General features: G+C 43.2%; 1 protein-coding gene across 4 annotated transcripts in view; it reads left to right on the top strand.

Annotated features, from left to right (window-relative positions):
- The window catches only part of Rad54l2 (RAD54 like 2), a 103313-nt gene that overhangs the window by 22432 nt on the left and 56099 nt on the right, over positions 1-24782 (top strand). For all 4 annotated transcript variants that reach the window (XM_087562894.1, XM_087562893.1, NM_001134520.2 and 1 more), the window contains 1 exon segment: positions 18125-18315. In XM_087562894.1, the coding sequence (XP_087419020.1) occupies positions 18177-18315 (139 nt within the window). In that variant the 5' untranslated portion in view covers positions 18125-18176.

Genomic DNA, 24782 nt, shown 5'->3' with positions numbered 1-24782 from the left:
ATTTTCCTATTTAGAAGTCCTCGGGATTGTACGCAGGGTCTCTGTGCGAGACTGGAGTGCTCTATTACTTTCTACACCACAGCCTCACTGTGTAAGGAGTCACTTAGTTATTTAGTCTCCCCACCCCCCCCCCCCCCCCCCCTCTCTCTCTCTCTCTCTCTCTCTCTCTCTCTCTGTGTGTGTGTGTGTGTGTGTGTGTGTGTGTGTGTGTAGTGTTTGTATGCAAGTGTGTGCATGCTATTGTATGGGCCTGTATGGGGAGGCCAGAGGTTGATACTGGGTAACTTGCTTGACTGCTTTTCTCCCTTTCTCCCTTTCTCTCTTTCTCTCTTTCTCTCTTTCTCTCTTTCTCTCTTTCTCTCTTTCTCTCTCTCTCTCTCTTTCTTTCTTTCTTTCTTTCTTTCTTTCTTTCTTTCTTTCTTTCTTTCTTTCAAGAGATGGATCCTCTCATTGAACCTGGAGATCACAGATATGCTAGATTTGACTGGCCAGCTAGCATTATACTACCCCTCCCCCCATCTTTCCACCTGAGATTTTACTACTGAGATTACAGATGTGCACCACCACTCCTGGCTTTTTACATGAGTACTTGGAGTATTTGTAAGGTCCTGGCACTTGTGCAACAGGCGAGTCACTCTCTGACCTTGAACTTTTTTTTTTTTTCTTGGAGCTGGGGACCGAACCCAGGGCCTTGTGGTTGCTAGGCAAGCACTCTACCACTGAGCTAAATCCCCAACCCTGAACTTCTGGTCCTTACACCTCTGCTGCCCAAATGCTGTGATTAGAGGAGTATGCACCATGCTCAGTTATGCAGTGTTTGGGATCAGACCCAAGGCTTTGTGCATGTTAGGTAAAGACTGGGTGTGGCTATGCACATCTATAATCCCAGCAGGGAGAGTTCTTAGGTAAGACCCTATTGTTTTAGACTGTAGTTTAGTGTCCTTGCCTACAAAGTGAGCTCACAGCAGCCTGGACTGTGTTAGAGAGGGGTGGGGAGGATGAAAAGGAGAGAGGGAGATGTAGAAGGGGAATGCCAGTTTTACAAGTGAAGTTGTAGGGGTTGAGGATTTAGCTCAGTGGTAGAGCTGCCCTGGGTTCGGTCCTCAGCTCCAAAAAAAAAAAAAAAAAAAAAAAAAAAAGTGAAGTTGTAAAACAGAGATTTAAGCAATTTACCTAATGTCATATAGCAGAATGAGCTAAATTTATACATGGAGAGTGGCCATGACCTACACTAGTCAGGTACTTACAAAGACAAACTCCACAAGGCTCTGCAGCTTTCTTCACCTGACTGGGGACAAGCATACATCCAGATGTGTCTCCTGCCTCCATGTGATCAAGCACATGCTGTGCAGCAGTGAGGTAACCAGCCTTGTTTACAGAAGTGAAAACATGTGGCTTGTTATCTTCCATGAACAGCCCCAAGCATTTTAGGAAGTTATTTGTCCTTGGGTAAGTGGGGCTTATATAATAATATAGGTTTATCTGTTCTTGAGCAAGTGGCCTTACAGATTAGAGGCAATATTATTATTATTATTTTTTTTTTTTTTTGGTTCTTTTTTTCGGAGCTGGGGACCGAACCCAGGGCCTTGCGCTTCCTAGGTAAGCGCTCTACCACTGAGCTAAATCCCCAGCCCCGGCAATATTATTTTATAGATCTTTTAAGCACAGTAATTTAAACTTAAAAACATATCTTTAGCTAGCTTTCAAATGACTTTAAAAACATTTTTTTTTTATCAAAGATAAAGTTTCTCCCAATCTGGCCTCAAACTGGTGATGTTCCTGTCTCAGCCTCCTGAAAGTGAGTTAAAAACCTGAACAGAGTGGCTGGAGAGAGATAGCTCAGCAGTTAAGAGAACTGAGTACTCCTCCAGAGGACCTGGGTTCAATTCCCAGCACCCACATGGCAGTTCACAACCATCTGTAATTCTAGTTTCAGGGGTTCTGACCTCACACAGATATGTATGCAGGTAAAAACACTATGCATATAAAATAATAACAAATCATTAAAAAATTAAAGTAAAAAAATCAGAGCAGATTACTGGGATGGTTAACCTAGTTGTAAGAAGTGGATTGCTGATGGTTGTGTCTTGCTTGGCATTGGCCTTTTCCTTTTGTACTTTTGCAGTTTTTCTGGCTGCCATGAGGTGAACAGTTGTGATCCTCCATGTCCTTCTACCATGATGCTCTCATGGAGGACCTTGAACATCTGATCCTCTTGCCTCTATATTCCTCCCGCCCTACCAAGTGCTGAGATTACAGTTGTGTGCCACCATACTATCTAAAATAATTTTTTTTTCTTTTTTTCGGAGCTGGGGACCGAATTATTACAGAGAAAGGAGCCGCCCTTGAGGAAATGCCTCCATGAGACCCAGCTATAAGGCATTTTCTCAACTACTCGTCACTGGGGGAGGACCCAGCCCATTGTGGGTGGGGCCATCCCTGGGCTGGTAGTTTAGGTTTCTTTCTATAAGAGAGCAAGCTGAGCAAGTCAAAGGGAAGCAAGACAGTAAGTAATGTCCCTTCATGGCCTCTGCATCAGCTCCTGCTTCCTGACCTGCTTGAGTTCAGTCCTGACTTCCTTTTGTGATGATAAGCAATGTGGAAGTGTAAGCTGAATAAACCCTTTCTTCTCCAATTTGCTTCTTGGTCATGATGTTTTGTACAGGAATACAAATCCTGACTAAGGCACCGTGCAAGGTATCTTGCAAGAGGATATGAATTTGTTTCCAAGAATCCTTGTTAAAAAGTTCAGTATGGGGGTTGGGGATTTAGCTCAGTGGTAGAGCGCTTGCCTAGCAAGCACAAGGCCCTGGGTTTGGTCCCCAGCTCCGAAAAAAAAGAAAAAAAAAAAAGTTCAGTATGTTGGCATTCTCCTGTAGTAGTAAGTTGATTTGGAGAAAGGTGGATTCTTTGGGTACTCTGGCCAGCCCACCTGGTCTTTCCCTACTGAGCCATTTTGCTGGTCACTGTCCTTGGATTTGTGATACTCTGTCACTGTCACTATTGACTTACTGGGCCTTTTTTTCAGCCTCACTATTTTTTTTTTTTTCTTTTTTTCGGAGCTGGGGACCGAACCCAGGCCCTTGCGCTTGCTAGGCAAGTGCTCTACCACTGAGCTAGATCCCCAACCCCTCACTATTTTGTAACCATGAGTTAGTTACATTCTCACTCTTGTGTGCTGCTGTGACTGGGAGGATCAATTAGCTTGCCATCCCACCCTTTCTCCATCCCTCATACCCCTTCTAATTTTTAGATAGATATTTTTATTTTGGCTACAGTGCTGGTAAAATGTATATTTGAGAAGAGATCATGCGTGTTTAATGACTGACTGTCTGCTGACTGAGTGACAAGGGCTTGTATCTCATTAAGCCTCTTGTTCCAAAGTAGACCTGGAAGGTTTTTGTAAGTTGTGTCTAGTGTCTCACTTCTCCTCTTGACTTAAAAAAAAAAAAAGCCAAGAAACAAAAACCAGTTAATTGTATGTGACATTGTGTGTGTGTGTGCATGTGCACGCGCACATGCAAGTCAAAAGACAACGTAGGACTTGTTTCTTTTCTACTATTCCAATTCTGAGGGTGAAACTCAGGTCTTCAGGCATGGCGGTAGGTGCCTTTACTCACTGAGCTGTCTCACATCGTGCAGTTCACTCTTCAACTCTGTTATCCTACATACAGCCGCTGCTGATTGTAGGTTGACCCAGGGAACACTAATGAGTCAGAAGTAGGTTCAGGGTACTCTTTTTGTGTTGTTGCTGTTTTGAGACAGAGTCTCTTTGTATAGTCTAGGCTGCCCATCCCCCTGCCTCAGCCTTCCACATACTTGAATTATAGGCACTCCCAACCAAATGTCACTATCCTAGGCTGGGGCTTTGAAGGTCAAGGACTGTACCAAAGAAACCCCCCCTACCCCCAGCCCCCTTTTAAAAGATAGGGTCTTGCTATGTAGTCTAGGCTGGACTTGATCCTCCTGCTTTAGCCTCCTAAGTCCTGAGATAGCAGATTTGTGCAATATGCCCTTCCAGATGATGTTTAAACTGTACTAGGATGAACGTGTATCTTTGGGTACCTGGGGGACAAGATGAGAATATGAGTATATTTGGGTAGCTGTTTAGTGTGAGAGGTGAGAGACTGAGCTATAAATTCCCTAGTGGGACAGTAGTATTGTTTTTCATTTTTCTATTAAGGATACGATTTTGTGATATGATTTAGTATTTATTAAATGATACTGGCTGCTTTAGTGGCCCACAAATGACATTTTTGTTGATTGTTTCTACTTTGGGAACACAGACTCTTTGCTCCTTGTTCTACATCTGCATTTTCATCTCTGATGCATGTACCTGTCCACCTCCCAGTGCCTGGCACAGCATCTTTATATAAAAAGGGCTTTGTCTTTGGACTGAGTAAATGCTAGTCTCTTGTTCTTCTTTCTGTCATTCTTTCTCTAAAATAACTGTCAGCCACTTAACCCTCCATCCTTTGTGTATGGGTGTATGTACATGTGTTCATGTGTGTGCGTTACATGTGCTCATGTGTGTTAATGTGTGTGGGCATCCATGCTGGTGTTGGAGGTTGACATTGGGTGTTTTTCATCTTAATTGTTGAGACAGTTTGTTCCTTCCTTCCTTCCTTCCTTCTTTCCTTCCTTCCTTCCTTCCTTTCTTTCTTTCTTTCTTTCTTTGTTTCTTTCTTTCTTTCTTTCTTTCTTTCTTAATTTCCTTCCTTCCTTCCTTCCTTCCTTCCTTTCTTTCTTTTTCTTCCTTCCTTCCTTTCTTTCTTCCTGCCTGCCTTCCTTCCTTCCTCTCTTTCTTTCTTTCTTTCTTTCTTTCTTTCTTTCTTTCTTTCTTTCTTAATTTCCTTCCTTCCTTCCTCCCTTCCCTTTCCTTCTCTTCCCTTCCCTTCCTTTCCCTTCCCTTCTTTCTTTCTTTCTTTTTTTATTGTTATTTATTTCATGTATGTGGGTACACTGTAGCTGTCTTCAGACACACAGAAGAGGGCATTGGATCCCATTACAGATGGTTGTGAGCCACCATGTGGTTGCTGGGAATTGAACTCAGGACCTCTGGAAGAGCAGTCGGGTGCTCTTAACCACTGAGCCATCTCTCCAGCCCAAGACAGAGTTTCTTAGAGCCTGACATTTGGCTAGATTGGCTGCCCATCAGTCTCTGGGGATTCTCCTACCTCTACCTCCCCAGCGCTGGGGTTACAGGTACGTGCTGCTGCACCTGACTTATTTACATAGGTGCTAGGGATCAAACCTAAGGTTTTGGTCATGTGTGACAAGTGCTTTACTGACTTGTCCTCCACAGCTCCTCCGTTTTGAAATGTATTCTTTGACATGTCGTTTTACACATCTATAGAATACATTTTCATCATATCCAACCCCATACCCACTCTTCTCCCTCCCCAATTCCTGCTGCTGATTCTCTCCCTTCCTAACAATTCTCCCTCCTAGTTTCATGGTTTTTGTTTTCCTTTGTTTTTTGTGTTGCTTACATGAACTTCAATTAGGGGTTATTTACTGCAGCTTGGGTAACTCACCAGTGGTTACATTACTGAAGACAGTGACCTTCCCTTTCTGAGCAGCCATTAACTGCCTCCAATAGCTCCTGAGGGTGGGGCCTCATGGGTCCCCTCCTTATTCTTTTTTTTTTTTTTTTTTTTTTTGGTTCTTTTTTTCGGAGCTGGGGACCGAACCCAGGGCCTTGCCCCTCCTTATTCTTGATGGAATGTTGGTAGGTCCCATCTTGTGGAGGTGGCCACAGCTGCTGTGATGTCATAAGTACAAGGTTAGATCATTTCCAGAAACACACACTTCTTCAGTTCCTAATGATTTCTCTTCCGTCTTTTTGATGTCCCCTGAGCTTTGGAGAGGGTGACACAGTGGCTGAGCATATTCAACAGTCACTTTTTCTTGAGCATTGGCCAAGTGTGGGCCTGTGTATAAGTGAGGCCCACTGCAAAGCCTGAGAGCCACGCTTTTTGATAGATTTAACTATAATAAAATGTCTGTTTAGCAAAATGACAGAAGTAGATTTTCCCACAACTTCCCTAGTCATGTTTCCTCCTCACTCCCCAGGGGAGGGACTCTTAGATTTTTGACCAGGTTTATAATTAGTATCAAGTTTTTTATTTTTTTAATTTTCTTAGAGAGGATCTCATATAGCGCAGGCTGGTCTTGAACTCTTCAAGTTCTGAAGATGGCCTGAGTTTCTGATCATCTTACCTCTTTCTCTCAGGTGTGGAGTGCAGGAGTTTGCCACTATGCCTGGATTCATGTGATGTTGAGGATCGAACCCACAGCCTTTATGAGTTGGGCAAGCACTGCCTACTCAGCTATATTTCTAGCCCTAGCTACCAGCTACCCATTTCTTTAAAAAATTTTCTCAAGTTATTCGACTTTTGCTCTTTGTTCTTATGGCTGTGACAGTGTTTTGTGAACTATTTTGAATGTCATTCTTATTTGGCCCAATCAAGTTTGGCCTTATATCTGTGTTCTCTAAGTGAATCAAGGTGGGATTCACATGACTTTCTATATGCAGCTATGTACAAAAGCTATGTTTTCATCTTTGATAACCCTTCTCACGACCTCCCCCCCCCCCCCCAGGGTCTCCTTATGATGAACTCACTATGTAGACCAGAGCTCACTGAGGTCCACCTGCCTCTGCCTCCTGCACACAGTGATTAATGATGTATACCACAATACCACGCAATAAGTGGCTCCTTTAGAATATTTTTTTAAAATCACGTATTATTTATTTAGTTAGTTTGTGCATACACAAGTGTATATGTGTGCCTGCTAGTGTAGGTTGGAAGACAGCTTGTGGATTTAGTTATCTCTTTCTATGATGTAAAACTCAGGGTTCAAAGTTATTTGTTGGGCTTAGCAGCAGGCACTTTTATCTACTGATTTACTCCCAGCCCTACAGCCCTCTCAAAACTGAGTTTTCCTGCAGCACCTTCCCCAAGGGTTCCCCTGTGTAACAGCTCTGGTTGCCTTGGACATCACTCTGTAGACCAGACTGGCCTTGAACTTATGTAGCGATCTGCCTGCTTCTGTACCCTCAGTGCTGGGATTAAAGGTGTGAGCCGTCACTGTCAGCCGGCAACTCCTTTTACTTCCCAAGTTTACAGAGCAGGTTTTGTCTCCCTGCAGTATTTTCCTTAGAGATGTCGAGGATCGGTACGAAAGAGTAGCTTCTCTCTTCTCTGTTACGTTGGTAAGCAAAGTCTCCATTTTCTTTCAGATCTTACAGTCGGTGTCACTGGTTTCTTCAGTATTTATGTCTGTTGTTAAGCCAGATATAGGCATATTGGACAGGTTTATATATCTAGCCTGAGGGAGGATTAGGGAGGGAAGAGAGAGTATAAATTAAAGTATATGAATGAATCCAGAGGAAAGGAGAGCCTGGATTAGAATAAACTTGGCCATAAAATTATAGTGACATTTGTAATCTAGGCAAATTATATAAGTCTCCTTAGACTCCTCAGATCTGGGTCACATCTATATGAAGAATAAAGGAAGCTGATGAATTCAATTTCTGCCTGCTTGTGGGATGCCATTTATTTATGTCACTGATCATGCCTAGAGCCTTTCAGAAACAGCCCAAGTGAGACTCCTGTCTACTTCCTGCTGGGCTCAGGGTAAGAGAAATAGACCCATCTCTTAGCCAGAGGATGGCCTGTCCATATGTGGGGACACCAGAGGACTTGTTTAACCTTTTTAAGCCCCAAGGCATGAAAGTCTGAAAGGAAAGGAAGTGTTTTCAGTTGTTATACTCAACAGGGGAGACAGCTAATGTTTCAGATCTGTACTTTGAAATAAGGTATGTTTATACTGGCTAAAGTGTTTAGACATTTGGAAAAGTAGGAACAAAAAAATATTTCTTCTTTGCTGCCATTATTTTCTAATTTTATTGATTTATTTCTGAGCCTGAAACTTACTGGATAGCTCAAACTAGAATTGGAGTAGCAGTTCACTTGCCTCAGCCTCCTGAGTGCCAGGACTACAGGCGCGAGTCATGATGGTCAGTATTCTTTACAATATTGTTTTGCCTGTGGTGGGATGCTCAGTAATTTTAGCACTTGGGGCACCGAGGTAGGAGAATTGCCAGTTTGAGCTCAGCCTGGGCTATATAATGAGAAACTGCTTACAAAAAAGAGGGCTATTTATTTTTATTAATAAAATTTCCCTGTCATTTGTTTCTTAAGGTCATTTGTTTGTTTTTGAGACAGGTTCTCTCTGTGTAGCTCTGGCTGTACTGAAACTTGCTCTGTAGACTGGGTGGGCCTCAAATCAAGAGATTCCATGTTGCAGTAAATCTCCAACCCCAATAAGCCAGTGCAAAAACACACAACTCAGTTACAATATTTATAAACTGCATGCCTAGACTGGGCAGATTTACCACTACACTATTCTACTCCCCAACTATGAGATCTCTTGTTTCTTGTGGCTTCTTTGGGCCATGTGGTTCTGCTCCATCTTCCTTCCACCTCTTCTTCCTCTGTCTTCTTCCTCTCCCTCTCTTCCCCCACTCTCTAAAATCTTCAGCCTCACCTTTCCCTTCCACTGTCTAATTACAGGATCTAGCCTTTATTTGACCAATTAAAATAGGCAGAAGGTTCACATGAATCACCTGAGTATGTGATCCATTCCTCTGCTGGGCAGCCCCTCTTGAGGAAGCAGAATTAATATCAGAATGCAAACAGCACCAGGGCATTCTACAACATTTCCTCCTTTTTGTCCAATTAAAAGGCTCTTTTAGATATAAATTGAGCACAACTATCACAATCATGCAAACTATAAAGTAAAGGTACACTTAACAACTTAGATAAGATAAGGTCAACTTAGATAAAGTATTCTACCATCTATCCTAACTTAAAAAGCTTACAATTCTATACTTGAATTATGTCCTGGTTTTAGTTTATATACTGTCTGAAAACCATCCTCTCAAATCTATATCATCTCTCTCAATCCTAAACAGCTTGAGTTGACTATGAGACTACAACCAGTCTTCAGCCCCATCAGAAGTCCGAGAATGACTCAAATATTACATAGGAAGCACAAAACATAGCTTCCAAAACAACCAATTTGTAGAGATAGCTGACTACCTGGACAGTTTCTCATCCCTCCAAACATTGGAGCATCATCAGTCTTCAGCCTTTTGGTCCAGGATCATTTGATAGACCTTTGTAAAGCAGGATTATGAAGGACTGCTTACCCCATCTTGGCAGAGCTATGTATGGGTCGACTCAAATAGAAATGATGAAAAATAGTGTATTGGCTGGTTTTGTGTGTCAACTTGACACAAGCTGGAGTTATCACAGAGAAAGGAGCCTCAGTTGAGGAAATGCCTCCATTGAGACCCAGCTGTAAGGCATTTTCTCAACTAGTGATCAAGGGGGCAGGGCCCATTGTGGATAGTGCCGTCCTTGGGCTGGTGGTCTTGGGCTCTATAAAAGACCAAGCTGAGGGTTGGGGATTTAGCTCAGTGGTAGAGCGCTTGCCTAGCAAGCACAAGGCCCTGGGTTCGGTCCTCAGCTCAAAAAAAAAAAAAAAAAAAAAAAAAAAAGACCAAGCTGAGCAAGCCAGTAAGAAACATCCCTTCCATGCCTCTGCATCAGCTCCTGCTTCTGATCTGCTTGAGTTCCAGTCCTGACTTTCTTTGGTGATGAACAGCAATGTGGAAGTGTAAGCTGAATAAACCCTTTCCTCCCCAACTTGCTTCTTGATCATGATGTTTGTGCAGGAATAGAAAGCCTGATTAAGACAAATATTTAAGATGTAACAGTAAAGATATACTTTGCATAGATATAGCCTTCAAAAGCATCGGAAGTCCACCAAATACGACATTTTAAGACCATCTCATTATTATGGATCATTTGACTAGAGACATGTCTGCTTCTTACAGCACTTCCTTCGTGGTTCAAAGAAGAAGTTGAGCAAAAATGGAGTTGCTCCAGTTGTGGCGAGATACCTACTAGGAAGAATTGCCTCAGTTCATCTATAGACAAAAACACTGTCCAGGCAAAGGCCACACTATACAGAATAGTCTCTGCTGTGCTGACTGTAGCCTGGCTGGCCACCCAGCTTCTAGGTGATTCTTCTGTCTATTTCTTCCATCTCGGGGCTAGGAGTGTTGGGATTACAGACGTTCAGCACCACATCTAACTTTTTAATATATGAGTTCTGAAGAACTCAAATATAAGGCTTGTACAACAAGTACTTTTACCCTCTGAGTCATCTTAGCAGCCTCCGTAGTGATAGTTTATTATGGCTTTCTTTTAGGTCCAGTGTCTAACCCAAGATCCTATACTACATTTGTTTCCTCTAATTTGAAATAGTTCTTGAAGGAGTCTTTGGCATATATGGTGCCATGTTTGCAGTCAGTCCCTGGTCCCTTGTCTTGCAATATTCATTCTAATCTTGACTTTCTTTTAACATTTTAGAAGAAAAGGTCCCAATACTTTGAGAAGAAAGGGCTTGCATTTGAATAGAACTTATTCCTTTAATCCTGGCACTTGGCTGTCTGGAGCTGAAGAAGGAAGGAGGATTGCTATTATGAGCTGTATAATGATCTCTTAAAAACAAGACAAATTTTAAAGAAAAATATTGGGTGGATATCAACTAAGGAACCAAATTTAGTAGTGTATAAACAATATAGCTGGCACATGTCTGTATTCCCAGCACCTAGGAGGTAGGGGTAAGAGAATCAGGAGTTCAAGGCAATCCTCAGCTATGTAGTGAACTTGAGATCAGTCTCAGTTACTTGAGACTCTGTCTCACAAAGTACTAACAAAAATAACTTGTATACAATACAGGTGTAGTGATTTAACAATGATTATGCTGCTGGGTGGGGAGGGGTTGCATGGTGGCACATGGCTTTAATCCTGCACTGGGAAGGCAGAACAGGCAGATCTCTGTGAGTTCTTGGCCAGCCTGGTCTACAGAGTGAGTTCCAGAGTCGACAGAGACACAGTGATATCCTGTGTTTAGAAAAATTATGCAGGTACTGGAAAGATGGCTCAGTGGTTAAGAGCACTTGCTGTTCTTGTAGAAGACATGTGTTCAGTTCCCATAACTCATATTGCAGCTCACCAACACCTGTAACCTGACACCCTCTTCTGGCTTCTTCTGTAATTAAGGAGAGTGGTGCACAGGCATTGTCACGGATACATAAAGTTTTAAATTAATGCTTTATATGATTCGTATCAGCTCAGAAATCATTGACTTTTATTTATATTAGTAAAGGATTCATATAGACTTCCTACCACAGTCTTTTTTTATATTTTGTCATATTTATGATTGTTTGGCCTGCATGCATGTGTATACATCAGTCAGTATGCAGAATGTCCATGGAAGCTGGAAAATGGCATTAGAGCCCCTGGAACTGGAGTTAAAGGGGGGTCATGGAGAGTTTTCTGAGACAGAGACTTCCTACATAGCTTAGGCTGGCTTCAAACTCACTGTGTATCCTAGGCCATCTTCCTCCTTCAACCAAGAGCAGAGATTATGATCTGTACTTGGCTAGTCTGGTGTTTTAATGTGTATGTAATGTGAGTAGTTTTTGTTGCTTTTGTTTTGTTTTGAGGCAGGGTCTCACTATAAAGCTTTGATTGGCCTGAAACTCACTTCATAGGCCAGACTGACCTGAACCCAGAAATCCACCTGTCCCTGCTTCCAGAGTTCTAGAACTCAAGGTGTGCATCACTGGGCAATGTGACAAATTTTCAGAGTCTATCATATCTTCTCAACTCCTGTTGTCATATCTCCTCTCTGCTGCTTTTTTCCTGTGGCCATGATTGTGTGGAGAATGAAATATATCCTTGACTGGTTTCTCCTGGTGGTTTCCCAGAGTTTTATGTTGCAATTCATTAAAAAATGCTTCCAACTCATAACATTTTAAGTGAAAAATTACTTTTCTAAAACAAACTAATCCAAACTAGAAGAGCTTAATTATCACTTTTTTGTTGTTCAGAACCTTATTTTTTAATGCTACTGAAGGAAAAGGGCAACTACATACTGCCTTAGGGAACACAGAATGATGATATGAAATGGTTCAGCACGGTGTGTTCTTTTGAGTGTCAAACATTCAACTAAATGTCATTATTGATCATCCATCCATGCCTCTGTCAATGCCTCCGTCAATAAACTAATTCGTAAAACATTTATTCTGAGTAAGATAATGTACTTGGTTATAGAGTCATAAATGGTTTCTATCCTCATGGTGTTCTCAGTTTAATATAGTGGTACAAAGTATTCCCAGTTTAATACAGTGAACATCATGTAATACAGCATGTAAACATTAGAGTACAGCAGCATGTGGCTAGAACAACTGTGTATTTGTAAAAAGGCATAGGAATAACATGAGACAGAGGAGTTCATCTATTAGAGGGTCAGAATTGTCTTTTGGAGAAAATACAGTTTAGCTTGGCAGTGTGTGGATGAATAGAGATAATTGGGAGGAGGACTTTATAATTAGCATGTACAGGTTACAATAGCTAAGTAAAAATCTCACGTGTACCCTCCGAATTCTCTGGACTGCATCTTTAGATCTCGAAGAGCTTAATTATTTTTCACGTTTGAAAGTGTTTATGTAAAGAGACAGCTGAGCTCTTAGTTCTTTGCATCTAAGTGCTTTGTTGTTGGCATTTACATCATTGAATGGCTCAGGCTCTACAGAAACGAACGTGGAGAGGGAGAGTCCTAATGTGTGTGTTCTGACAAGGTGAGGGGTTTGTTTGTTTGTTTGTTTGTTGTTTTGGTGGTTTTTTTGAAACAGGATTTCTCTGTACAGCCCTGGCTGTCCTGAAACTCTGTAGACCAGAGCTGGCCTCAAACTCAGAGATCCACCTGTCTCTACCTCCAAAGTGCTAGATTTAAAAGGTTAGCCTTCAACCTCTTAAGTAGTGGGTTTTTAAAAAATACGCTTTTCAAAAAAAGAATTATATGTGAGTAACTGTTGGAGACACACCAGAAGAGGACATCAGATCCCATTACAGATGGTTGTGAGCCACCATGTGATTGCTGGGAATTGAACTCAGGACCTCTGCAAGAGCAGACAGTGTTCTTAACCGCGGAGACATGTCTCTAGTCCTAAGTAGTGGTTTCTTAAAAGTTATCTATGGTATAGAATTGAACATTTGTCACAGACCTTTCTGTATTCAGTTATACAAAAATTATTGGTGTGTTTTGCACTTTGAATGACGTTTTTAAACTGTGCATGGTTTGACTTTGTGGCTGACTCCAAGCCTCTGGATCCCCTTTGAGAACTGTTTTAGAGTCAGGATGATACCTCGAGGATTGACGTAGGCTGGACTAAGAAAGGTAGCTGAAGCCGAATGATGAGAACAGCCCTCCCTGCATGAGGAGAACAGCTCCCCCTGCATGAGAACAGCCCTTCCTGCAGTCAGGCTGGTTATTCTCAGAGCGGTGGCTCGGAATCTTCACTGACTTATAAGACATCTCTAGTGTTTCTGCTGTGTTTGGGGCCAATTCCCTGGGTATCGCCCTACTTCATTGCCTTTAGAGAATTAGTTGTCTATTATGGCCCTGCTGTTGGGAGTCTTGAGTCTTGCTTTACTGTTCTTCTTTCTTATTTTCTTCTAAGGTCCAGATTGTCAAAAGTCTTCATTCTGTTTCTAAGTAAAATATGTCAAGTGTGTCAGTTTAGCTTTGTGGCTGCCATGATTGTATCTTAGTGTGTTTTCAAGTCACTGATGTTCACTCAAAGGCTATTTAAGCTTAGCAGGAATTTGAAACACACAGCAGGATGATCAGAGCAGTGTTATTTTCCTGTATGAAAAGGTTTTGAGGTAACTAGTGATCCATAGTGAGCTTTTAGCAGGCTGGACAGATTGCTATGACATCCATTAGACTCTTCCTTTGTCTTTGAATTATGTGAATTATTTGCCTAGTGGGTTTCTTTACGGGGTATTGCTCAATGCCATAGACCGAATGTTCCCTTGTAAATTATTAAATCCAGGGTTATGTTTATATTTTATAAGCCTGCATATGTAGTTGTATGTATGTGTATGTAATACATATAAAACTTTTTATTAATTCTTTGTGAATTTCACATCATGTACCCCATTCGCACTCATCTCCCCATTCCTCCATATTTGCCCTCTGCTCTTGCAACCACCCCTCCAAAAGACAACAGAAAATAAAAGTAAAAAATAAAAAATACTAATAAAAAACCCCATCTCACCGTGGAAGCTGTGGCGTGTCATGCTGTGTCACGTAGCACAGCCTTTTGACCAAACAGTTTTACTTGTGGTGACTCACTGCTCCGAGGCCTCTGGCCTCTGTTACACCTTCACTACTGGATTCTCACCTGACTCACTCCTCTCAGATATCCTGCTGGTGCCCTGTGCTCCTTCATGAGCTGCAGCAGTTCACAGATGGGGTGGAAGTTGGGGTGTGCCAACTCCAAGCCGATCTGGGCATGGGCAGTAGCTGAGTTGGACAGCCAGCCAATTCCTCTGGTGCTCCCAGCACTGGGGCCAGGTCTTCAGCACCATCCCGGCAAGAAATGGGGCCAGCTCACCTGAATGCCACAACCAGCAAGGGGCAGAGCCAGCTCTCCTGCACCATGTCACTGGCCATATCACCTGGGCCAGCTCAACCTTGCTGCTTAGGTAAGGTGTGAGGCTATTCTCCGGGCTGCTGCAGCTATTGAAGGGCGGGGCTGGCCCTTTGAAGCCCTTGGATATTAACATGGTCCCAGACAGCAGCCCAGACTAGGGACGTTGGCATGGCCTTTGGTAGTAACACATGGGTCAAGAACATTGGCACAGACCCTGCACTGCTGCAGAGCCATGGACCCAGACATGGTGCTCTGCAGCAGCACTGGGCAGGACCTCACCCTGGCCTCAGATAGCAGTACAGGCTGCTCACATCTGACTGTTCTTGCTGCCCTTGAGTCTCTAGTTCCTCCTCTCTTCACCATGTATACATCATTCTGCTTCTTTCTCTCCCATCTTCCACACCCACCTGCTCATCTTAGTGGTGTCTTGACTGTCTGGGTATCCTCTGCCCCCCCCCAAGCCACGTGTGGTGGTGGCCAGGGGTCCTAGTGTTTATGTTTTTAGTGAAGTCAGTTGCACTTGCTGTGGAATTGCTCTGAGGTCATTTGAGAAAATACTATTCAAAGTCTCCAGAGATAATGAAGTCATGCAATGAAGAGGATGCTCTTTCTAATTCTGGGTTTTGTTTGTATCCTAGGCTGGTCTTGAATTTAGCAATTCTTCTGCTGCTTCTAAGTGCTGGTCCTGTTCACTTGCCACCAGGGCTGGTAGAAAGATTTCTGTCATTTAGACAGGAGCATGTGCTACCATTACTGCACACCTTTGAAATGTCGTGGGCTATCCCAGTGATGGTGTGTGTAAACACCTTTGTCTGCCCTTAATTGGGCTCTCCAACAATGCTCTGCTTTGTGGACAGAGGCCTTGCATTCGAGTGTGTGCATGTGCCTGGGTGTAGGCCAGGGGACAACCTTGACTGTTGTTTCTCAAGCTTTATCCACTTTCTTTTGAGACAGTGTCTTACTGGAGTGAAACTCAGCAAGCCAGCTAGGCTGGCTAGAGAGTCCCAGAGTCTGTCTACCTGTCTAGCTCTGGGATGACAAGTACTTCCACCCTGCTCAACTACATTTGTTGATTTGTTTAAAATCAGGAGTTCTGGAGCTGGAGAAATGGCTCAGTGGTTAAGAGCACTGACTGTTCTTCCAGAGGTCCTGAGTTCATTCCCAGCAACCTCATGGTGACTCACAACCATCTGTAATGGGATCTGAAGCCCTCTTCTGGTGGTGTCTGAAGACAGAGACAGTGTATCCACATACATGAAATAAATAATATTAATATTAAAAAAAAGAGTTCTGGAGATCAAACTCAGGTTCTGTGCTTGCAAGACAAGCATTCTTTTTTGACTGTGCTATCTCTCAGTTACCCATTTGTGACCTTTTTGAAAATCAGCAATAGTTCCTCTTAGTTGGTGCAATTCTAAAGAACTGAGAATAATGTTCATTGTGTCATCTCTAACAAAAACTTAGTGGCCTGTGGAAGAACGGGTAAAAGGAAAGTTGGTGCTGTCTGAGAACTCAGTCACTTCTGATTGTGTTCGTCTAATTGTCTGGGTATCCACACATAATTGTACATATTTGTGTGGCTGTGTGATAATTTGATATATTTATGCAATGTGTAATGATCAAATCAGGGAGTTAGCCTTTCCCCTTCTTTAAAAAGTGTTCTTTCTTTGTATTGGGAACCTTTGAAATTCTCCTTTTCATCTTTTAAAAATAAAATCAATGCTGAACTGTAAACTTTAATTACAATACTGAACTGTGATGTGTGCTATTCATCTTTCCCTGTGCTCCCTCCGTCTAAGCTCTGATTTAAAGAGTCCTGGTTTTCCCTTCTGCTGTTGATGAGGATGATAATGTCAATGACAACACAGGGTCTTGCTCTGGAAGCTTTGTTGGCCTGGAACTTAGGTAGACCAGGCTGGCGTCTCCTGTCTTATTAGCATACGTAGTACTTGGCTATTGATGTTTGACACTGTCAGGAGCTTGAGGGCTGAGGTGGTATTTTGTTTCTTTTTGTTCGTTTGTTTGTTATTTAGACAGTCTCTCTTATGTAGCTCTGGTTGTCTTGGAACTCACAGAGATCCACCTGCCTTTGCTTGAGTGCTGGGATTAAAGGTATGGCCACTACACCCGGCCTTTGTTTTTCTGCTCAGATTGGTTTAAATTAATGTTAAGTGAGGGTATGTAGAAGCCTATTCCTTGTTACTGTGATTGTTACTCTATTGGTATAAACCTTATTTCCTAGAATGACAGCCATCTAAGGTACTAAGGCCAGTTGTGATGATTCATACCTAGAATCCTTGAGCTTGAGAGGTGAAGTTATGTGGATCTGGAGTTCAAGGATAGCCTTGCAGGTTAAAGACCTCCCTGAGCTACATGAGACCCTGTTTCCAAAAAAAAAAAAAAAAAAAAAAAATCTCCACACCAAATAAAAAAAGGAGGAAAGAGATGCCCTTTGTATTTAACAATAAAGTTGTGGGGACTGGGAAGGGATAAAGAAAGAGAAGGGAAAGGACGGGGTGGGGTGGAGAGTGAGTTTTGGTATATATGGTAAGTTTCATAGCAGATTGGCAATGCCCACAGAATAAAGATAATTCCCATTTACACACCTGCCCTGGAAGTTCACCGTTGGTCAGGAGGTGGCCTGTATTAACTAACCCTTTAGGGGAGATTCGTAGTGTTTAGTATAGCTAATGGAATTTAGAAGAGAAGTATGATTCCAGAACTTGAGGGCACTTTGCAAAACTTGTTGGAAAATGTAGAGAAGAGCCTAAAAGGCTATCTGGCCACTGAGGCCTTCGCATGAGGCTTCCTACAAGCTTGGGCACAGTGACAGTATGGCAAACAGCTTCTCACTGTCTGTGTGGTGTCCTGTGGCTGGAGCTACCCTATCCCCAAAGGATCCATTCCTTATATTCTAAGTGTTCCCAGTTCCCTGGATGCTCACTCTGCCTGAAGTTTACACTTCCTGGTGTCCTCTGCTTAGTGAGGATTTCCTTGACACCCAGTGTAAAGTAGCAGCTCCTCCTGGCACACACCAGGCTTCACACTCTCTACGTATTCTTTTTCCTCTTTCTGTACCTGGAGTAGTGCTTGGTATTATAGGTGTGTGTGTGTGTGTGTGTGTGTGTGTGTGTGTGTGTGTGTGTGTGTGTGTGTGTCTCTGTCTGTCTGTCTGTCTGTCTGTCCCCATGTGTCTGTGTCTGTGTGTGGACAGGCAGGCAGGCATGGGCATAGGAAATGGTTTTCAGCAAACTGAAGGAAGCAGCAGGAAGGCGTGAGCAAGTGTGAATTCGAAGACATCAGTTTTTATTTTGTGGCTGTTACTTTCTTGTCAAAGCAGCCCCTGAGACACTTGAGCTGGGCAGACTCATCAAAGTGTGTATTAAGATAGCATTCTCATAGAGAGGATTGAGATCTGGATTTGGTTAGTTTGCCTGGCTTTAAAAAGCTCTAGCATTCTCTTCAGTATGTTTTTCTCGGAAAGGCTTGTACTCCTAAGTAAAACTTTGGTGATTCTGATGCCTCTTGACCTCCTCTTAGGACCCTATTGTGGACATGAGTCGGTAATGCCCACTGAGGACTTCTGGGAGCCATGTCAGACGAATCCGCCTCAGGGAGCGATCCAGACCTGGACCCGGACGTGGAGCTGGAGGATGCGGAAGAGGAGGAGGAGGAGGAGGAGGTGGCAGTGGAGGAGCATGACAGGGATGACGAGGAAGGCCTGCTGGATGGTATGTACCTCTACTAATAACAGAGTGTCATATCCTTTCTTCTGTGGAATTTTTACGGGAGAACATGGTATTTCTAGTTGGTTTTTTTAGAGGGCTGGGGTTAGAGGGCGTTGAGACAAGGTCTTGCTCTATATAGCTGAGGCTGGCCTGGAACTCACTGTAAACCAGGGTTACTATAAACCGTTGCAGTGTTTTTCTTTACCCTTCTAAGTACTGGGACTGTAGGTGTATGTATTATGCCAAGGATTTTGTAGGCCATCTGTAGTGAGAAGAGCAGGCTGAGAATAGTGCCACAGAACTGTGGTCATTCCCAGGGGATGGATGATTGTTCTTTCAAGGAAACCTTGTTTTAGTGGTAGAAAGTTGAGCATTGTTGAGTCCATCTTTGACAAAAAGGTAGGTTCAAATCCAGAGGTGGAGAAGTCTGTGGTAGAGTCCCTGTGCCAAGTTGGCAGCCTTGAAGTGTGAGCTCTCAGGTATAGTGATAGCTAGTGAGTATCCTGTGAGTTTCCTGAAATCATAATTAAAATTCCGCTCGCATGCTTATAATGAGGGAATTATGAGGATAGAGATTCTTAGACAGACTGACAGTCTCAGAATGTTAATCTTCTCTAGTGCTGGCCCCCTGTAAGTTTCTCCAACTAGGAGGCAGCTGCATCTTCGTAGCTGATAGGCTCCCTCCAGATCCCAGATTCCTCTTATCTACGTCCCTGTTTCCTTTGACCTGTGACCTTTTTTTTTTTTTTTTTTTTTTTTTGAGCAGGGTCCCACTTTGTAGCTCAGGCTGGCCTCCAACTGGCAGTCCTCAGGTGCACTAGGCTAACATCTGTTTTTTGAAATAGCATAGAAACTTTCTTTCCTTTTGTGGCATTGGGAATTGAACCCAAGGCCATTGCCTGCTAGCAAAGCCCTTGATGACTGAACTATATCCCCACCACTTTGTGTATTTTGTTTCCAGACAGGGTCTTACTAAGTTGCCAGGCTGGCACTGAACTTGGTCTGGAGCCCAGGCAGACCTTGAACTTGAAATTCTTCGACATTAGCCTCCCAAGCACAAGAGATTCTAGGACTGTGCCACCAGACCAATGAAGCTCTTTTGATATTTGTGTGTACATGTGTTTGTGCATGTTTGGATGTGCACATGGAGGCTAGAAGCTGACATTGGGTGCCTTCTTCAGTTCTCTTCACTTCTTTTTGAAACAGATCTCTCACTGATTGAGTTAGAGGAGCTGGCCCATAACCCCCAAGGATCCTTCTGTCTCCACCTTCTCGGTGCTGAGATGACAGATGAATACTGCCATGCCTGTCTTTTTCATGGGCTTAGGGATCCAAACTCAACTTGTCATGCTTGAGTAGCAAGCAGTGTACCCCCTGGCATTTCTCCAGTTTCCCACTAACCTTTTCTTTTGATCTTCAGTCCATGGTTAAGTTATCTAGTCAGTCTTAGGCCCTCTCAGTTAATTCTGGCCTTTCATGGCCTATAGTACTCACTGGGGAGAAAGCTTTTGGTGATAACAGACTACCATTCGACGACTTGGTGGAAGGGAACAGTGCACTAGACCGTCACTTTTGAGAAGGAGTCTAAGGAAGTGTGCTCCACCCTTCAGATTCTGATCCTGACCAGCAACCCTCTTTCTGCTGCTGCATTCTTCCTTTCTCATTCTCTCTAACCTCACACATGCCATGAGGTTCAGAAGTCAGATTTGCTCTCCATTCCACTGATCACATCTTCTCCATTTAACCTTTGACTCCCTGGGGATCTGCATCACTTCCTGTTTCTCATCTGGGTTCTCAGATTGGTCTTTGTAGACACCTTTAGAACCCTATAAAGTTGAGATGGGTTTTAGATGCTGCTGCTGAGTATGACACGTACACAAATATATACGTGTAATATATATGTGTATATACATCTTCCTTCCTAGCTTCTTGGAATAGTCCAGATCCCTTCCTTCTGTCTCTCCTCTCTTCACTACTCCTCTTCTTTTGAGGCAGGGTCTCTATGAATTTCAGTCTGTCCTCCTACTTCAACTTTGTAAGAAATTGGATTGTAAGTGTGTAGTGTTCCTCTGTACCTGACTTTACTATGACATTTTATATATGAGGCTTGAGTATCTGTGGACTCTGTTATCTGCAGGAGATCTTGGAAACAATTTCCCCAAGTTATAAAAGTATGTCCTAAAAACTACATGCCTTTGAAGCCATACAGTTTCGTTTTGTTTTCCCCCAGAGCCGGGGACTGCTCTACCACTGAGCTAAATCCCCAACCCCCAGTTTTTTGTTTTTTTTTTTTGTTTTTTGAAAGAAGTGACAAGACTTTTACTGTGATTTGTTTAAGAATAGTGTGGTTTTAATGCTGGGTTTTCGCCTTTTTTCTTTCTCTATTTTTTGTTGTCCCAAGAACGGAACCCAGGTTTTGCATTCTTCCAGGCGTGCATTCTCCCACCAGCCAATAACCGTGTCCATAGAGTCCGCAGATCTCAGGTCTCACATATAAAATGTCACTGCAAAGCCAGGGCACATGCATTTTGTTTGTTTGTTTGTTTGCGTTAAAAACCAAATTATTTTGCAGTAGACATAGAAATGTACACCTTTAATCCCTATGAGAGGCGGAGGCATGAGGATCTGTAGTGAAGGCTAGCCAGGGCTACATTGTGAAACCCTGTCTCTAAAAGGTAAAATAGTGCATGTCTTCAAATTGTGCATCAAGGCTTGTTGTGTGGTTTTCTATGCTCCATGATCTCTAGCAGAAGAGAGTATCGAGAATGGTTTGTTTTTTTTTTTTTTTTTTTTTTTTTTTTAAGAATCTACTTAGCAGAAGAATGAATTTGAGAGGCCTTGGATGTAACTGTCAGCATCCCTTTAGAGTATTTCATCATTCTGCTGCATTTTGGGGGAGGAGGGATACTAGATGTTGAGCTCAGGGCTGTAGGAATGCTAGGCAAGTACTTTTACCAGCCGAGATGTGTCTCCAGCCTTCCGTTTTATTCTTTACTTTACATGGCATATCAAGTTGCTGGAATTCTAGTCTGCCAACGGCTTGCTTAGTCCCTTCTGGGAGCTTCTTCATCTCCAAAAGCACTTCATCTACTGAGTGGGGGAAGCTGCTCTCCTCTATCTCTGGGCCTTTGACCCTCTTCAGGAAGTCTGCCCTTTTGCTTTTCATGTGTTCCCCTTCTATTTGTTCTATTTGAAATTTGAAGTATCAGGGAAGTGTTCTAGGCAAACAATCAAGGAAAAGCCTCAGGAACAAACTTGATTTAGAATCAGTAACAATGAGACCCATTGTGGCTGGAGTGTAGTGAGATAGTTACAAGTCAGGGACAGAGGAGTCTGGGATAAGATAGGCAAGGTGTTCCAGTTTGCTTTTCTACTGCTGTGATGGACACCATGACCAAAGGACCCACACAGGAACTAAAAGTTTATTCGACTTATACTTCCAAGTCACAGTTTGTCACTGAGGAAAGTCAGAGCAGAAGCCTGGTGCAGAAACCACAGAGTCATGTTGGCTTTCTCTCAGGCTCATGCTCAGCTACTTTATACAGCCCAGGCCTGCCTGCCTGCCTGCCTAGGGCTAGACCCACTTATGTTAATTAGTAATCAAGAAAATGTCCTGCAGGCATATCCACAGGCCAGTCTAAGGGAGACAGTTTCTCACCTGAAGTTCTCTCTTTCCTAGATATATCAAGTTGGCATCTAAGATTAGCTATCTTACAAGAGGCATGAAGATGAGATAGCTAAAATCCTGAATTAATTTCTATATTTCCACCCCCCTCGTGTGTATGTATGTATGCGCACACACATATACATTTCTGTGTATGTGCTTCAGTTATAGGTATATATAGGTATCAGAGGACTACTTATAAGAGTTGATTCTTTTTCCACAATATGGGCCCCAGGATTGAACTCAGGTGGTCAGGTTTGACAACTGGCACCTTTACCAACTGAGCCATCTGGCTGGCGCCCACAGTTTGGTCACATGGGTTAGTGAGTTCAGACTCTTAGTGAATTCTCACTATGTCAGTAAAAGTAAATAGCAACAGTCTGCAGGAAAGGTCATGCTCTTCAAGTAGCTGGAAGCAGAAAAAGTGCAAGGGGCTCCAGAGTTAACTTAACCAGAAGCAACATGAGTGGGTTTGGGTTTATAAAGTATTACATGCATTCCACTTGAGCTTCTTCAGTCCCTTCCCTAGCTCTTCCTTTGGGATCCCCAGGGTCAAACTGATGCTTGGCTCTGAGTATTTGCATCTATATTGGTCAGATGCTGGTAGAACCTCTCAGGGACCAGCCATACCAGACTCCTGTCAGCAGGCACTTCTTGGCATCAGCAATAGTGTCTGGGTTTGGTTTCTGCAAATGGGATGAATCCCTAGGTGGGGCAGTCTCTGGATGGCCTTTCCTTCAGTCTCTGTTCCATTTTATGTTCCTGTCTTTTCTTTGGACAGGAACATTTCTGGGTTAAAAATTTTGAGATGGGTGGGTGGCCTCATCCCTCAATTGGAGGCCATGCCTATCTACTGTAGGTGGTCTCTACCGGTTCTGTCTCCCCTTTGTTGCTTATTTTGGCTAAAGACCAAGGGGATTGGAACCCCTTAAGAAGAACAGTTATCAACTAACGGGGTCACCCAGAGCTTCCAGAGACTAAAGCACCAACCAAAGAATATATACATGGAGGGATCCATGGCTCCTGTTACATATGTAGCAGAGGATGGCCTTGTTGGGCATCAATGGGATGGGAGATCCTTGGTCCTGTAGAGTTTTGATGTCCCAGTGTAGGGGGATGCTAGAGCGGAAAGGTGGGAGTGAGTGCGTGGGTGAAGGAGCACCTTCATAGAGGCAAAGAGGAGGGGGAAAGAGGGAGGATGGGATGGGGTGCGTGTGGAGGGATAACCAGGAAGGGGGATAGCATTTGAAATATAAATGAATAAAATGATTAATTAAAAAAAAAAAGAATTTCGTGCAATCCCAGTACTAAGGAGGCCGAGGTGCAAGAACCCTGAGACAATCCTGGCCAGATCATGAGACCCTGTGAACTCCTAACTCCTCCACCTCACAGGGTTGGGGTGGGAACTGTTTATTACACCTACGAGGGTTGGACATGACTATCAAGTGGTTGCCTAGCCTGCATGTGTAGAAGACCCTGGGCTCAGTTCCTAGTACCACGAAGCAGAGCAAATCTCTAGGGAATGGCAATTCTTGTAGTGCCAAAATTTGGAGGCTAAGGAGTGAGGATTGGCGTGAGTTTGAAGCCAGCCTGGTCAATGTAGGGAGACCTGTTTTGAAAAACAACAAATAAGAAAGGGTTAAGTATGAACTCAGTGGTAGACTATTTGGCATGCACAGGGTCTTGGACTCGGTCTTTTGTGTTACCACCCTCCAAAAGTCTTCCAAAAAGGGCTGGAAAGTTGGCTCCGTGGTTGGGGGTAATTCTTGTTCTTGCAGAGGACTGGGGTTTGATTCCCAGCACCCACATGTCTTGTCACAACTGTCTGTAACCCCAGTTCCAGGTGGTCCGATTCCCCCTTCTGACCTCCTAGGGCAGCAGACATGCACATGATGCACATACATACACGAAAGCAGGATAATTGTAAATACAAAATAAATCTAAAACTTCAAAAACAAAAAGTCCCCCAACCAAAACTGTACCTCAGTTTTCAGAAATCTCTGCTTTTTGTCACAAATTTTTTTTGTCACAAATTATTAATTTGTATTTGTGTGTGTGTGTGTGTGTGTGTGTGTGTGAGAGAGAGAGAGAGAGAGAGAGAGAGAGACAGAGAGAGAGAGAGAGAGAGAGAGAGAGAGAGAGAGAGAGAGAGAGAGGCAGGCAGGCCTGTGTATTAGTTGGGTTTCTTCTATTGTTCTCGACCTTAAATTTTGAAGGTCCCTCACTATATCCCAGTGTTCTTCATTCTGGTTCGATTGGCTGGCCTGCAAACCTCCAGGATTTATTAGTTAGTTCCCTCTAACACTAAAGGTACAGTCATGCCTCACCGCGTCCAGCTTTTTACACATGTGCTGGGAATCCAAACTGCAGTCCTCATTCTCTCACAGCCCGTTCTTGCTCGCCAAGCCATCTTCCTGGCCCCGCTTTCTAGAATTTTACATAATTGGAATCATGTAGTATATTGCATTATATATTCTTTCTACCAGTTTAACTTCATTTACTCAGCATAATTATTTTGAGATTTATGTGTTTTCTGGTTTGAGATGAAAGTAGGGAAGAATGGACATATTTTTAGGAACGAAATGAGTTAGCAGATGAGCCTGTCATAGTGATGCATACTTTTAATTCTAGCACCCAGGATGGAGGCAGAACTCCGAGTTCAAGGCCAGCCCCCGATACATAGTGACTTCTAGGCCAGCCAGGGCTACATGCAAACAGAAAAGTCCGAAAAATTGAGTGAAAAAAGCCTTGGAGAGTAGTCAGGCCCCTATTAAGAAGGCCGAGTGGAGGCACTAATGTCCCTTAA

The sequence above is a fragment of the Rattus norvegicus genome, chromosome 8 (genome assembly GCF_021556685.1).
Source record: "Rattus norvegicus strain SHRSP/BbbUtx chromosome 8, alternate assembly SHRSP_T2T, whole genome shotgun sequence".
NCBI classification, from domain to species: Eukaryota; Metazoa; Chordata; class Mammalia; order Rodentia; family Muridae; genus Rattus; species Rattus norvegicus.
This window is presented reverse-complemented; position numbering and strand designations above follow the sequence as displayed.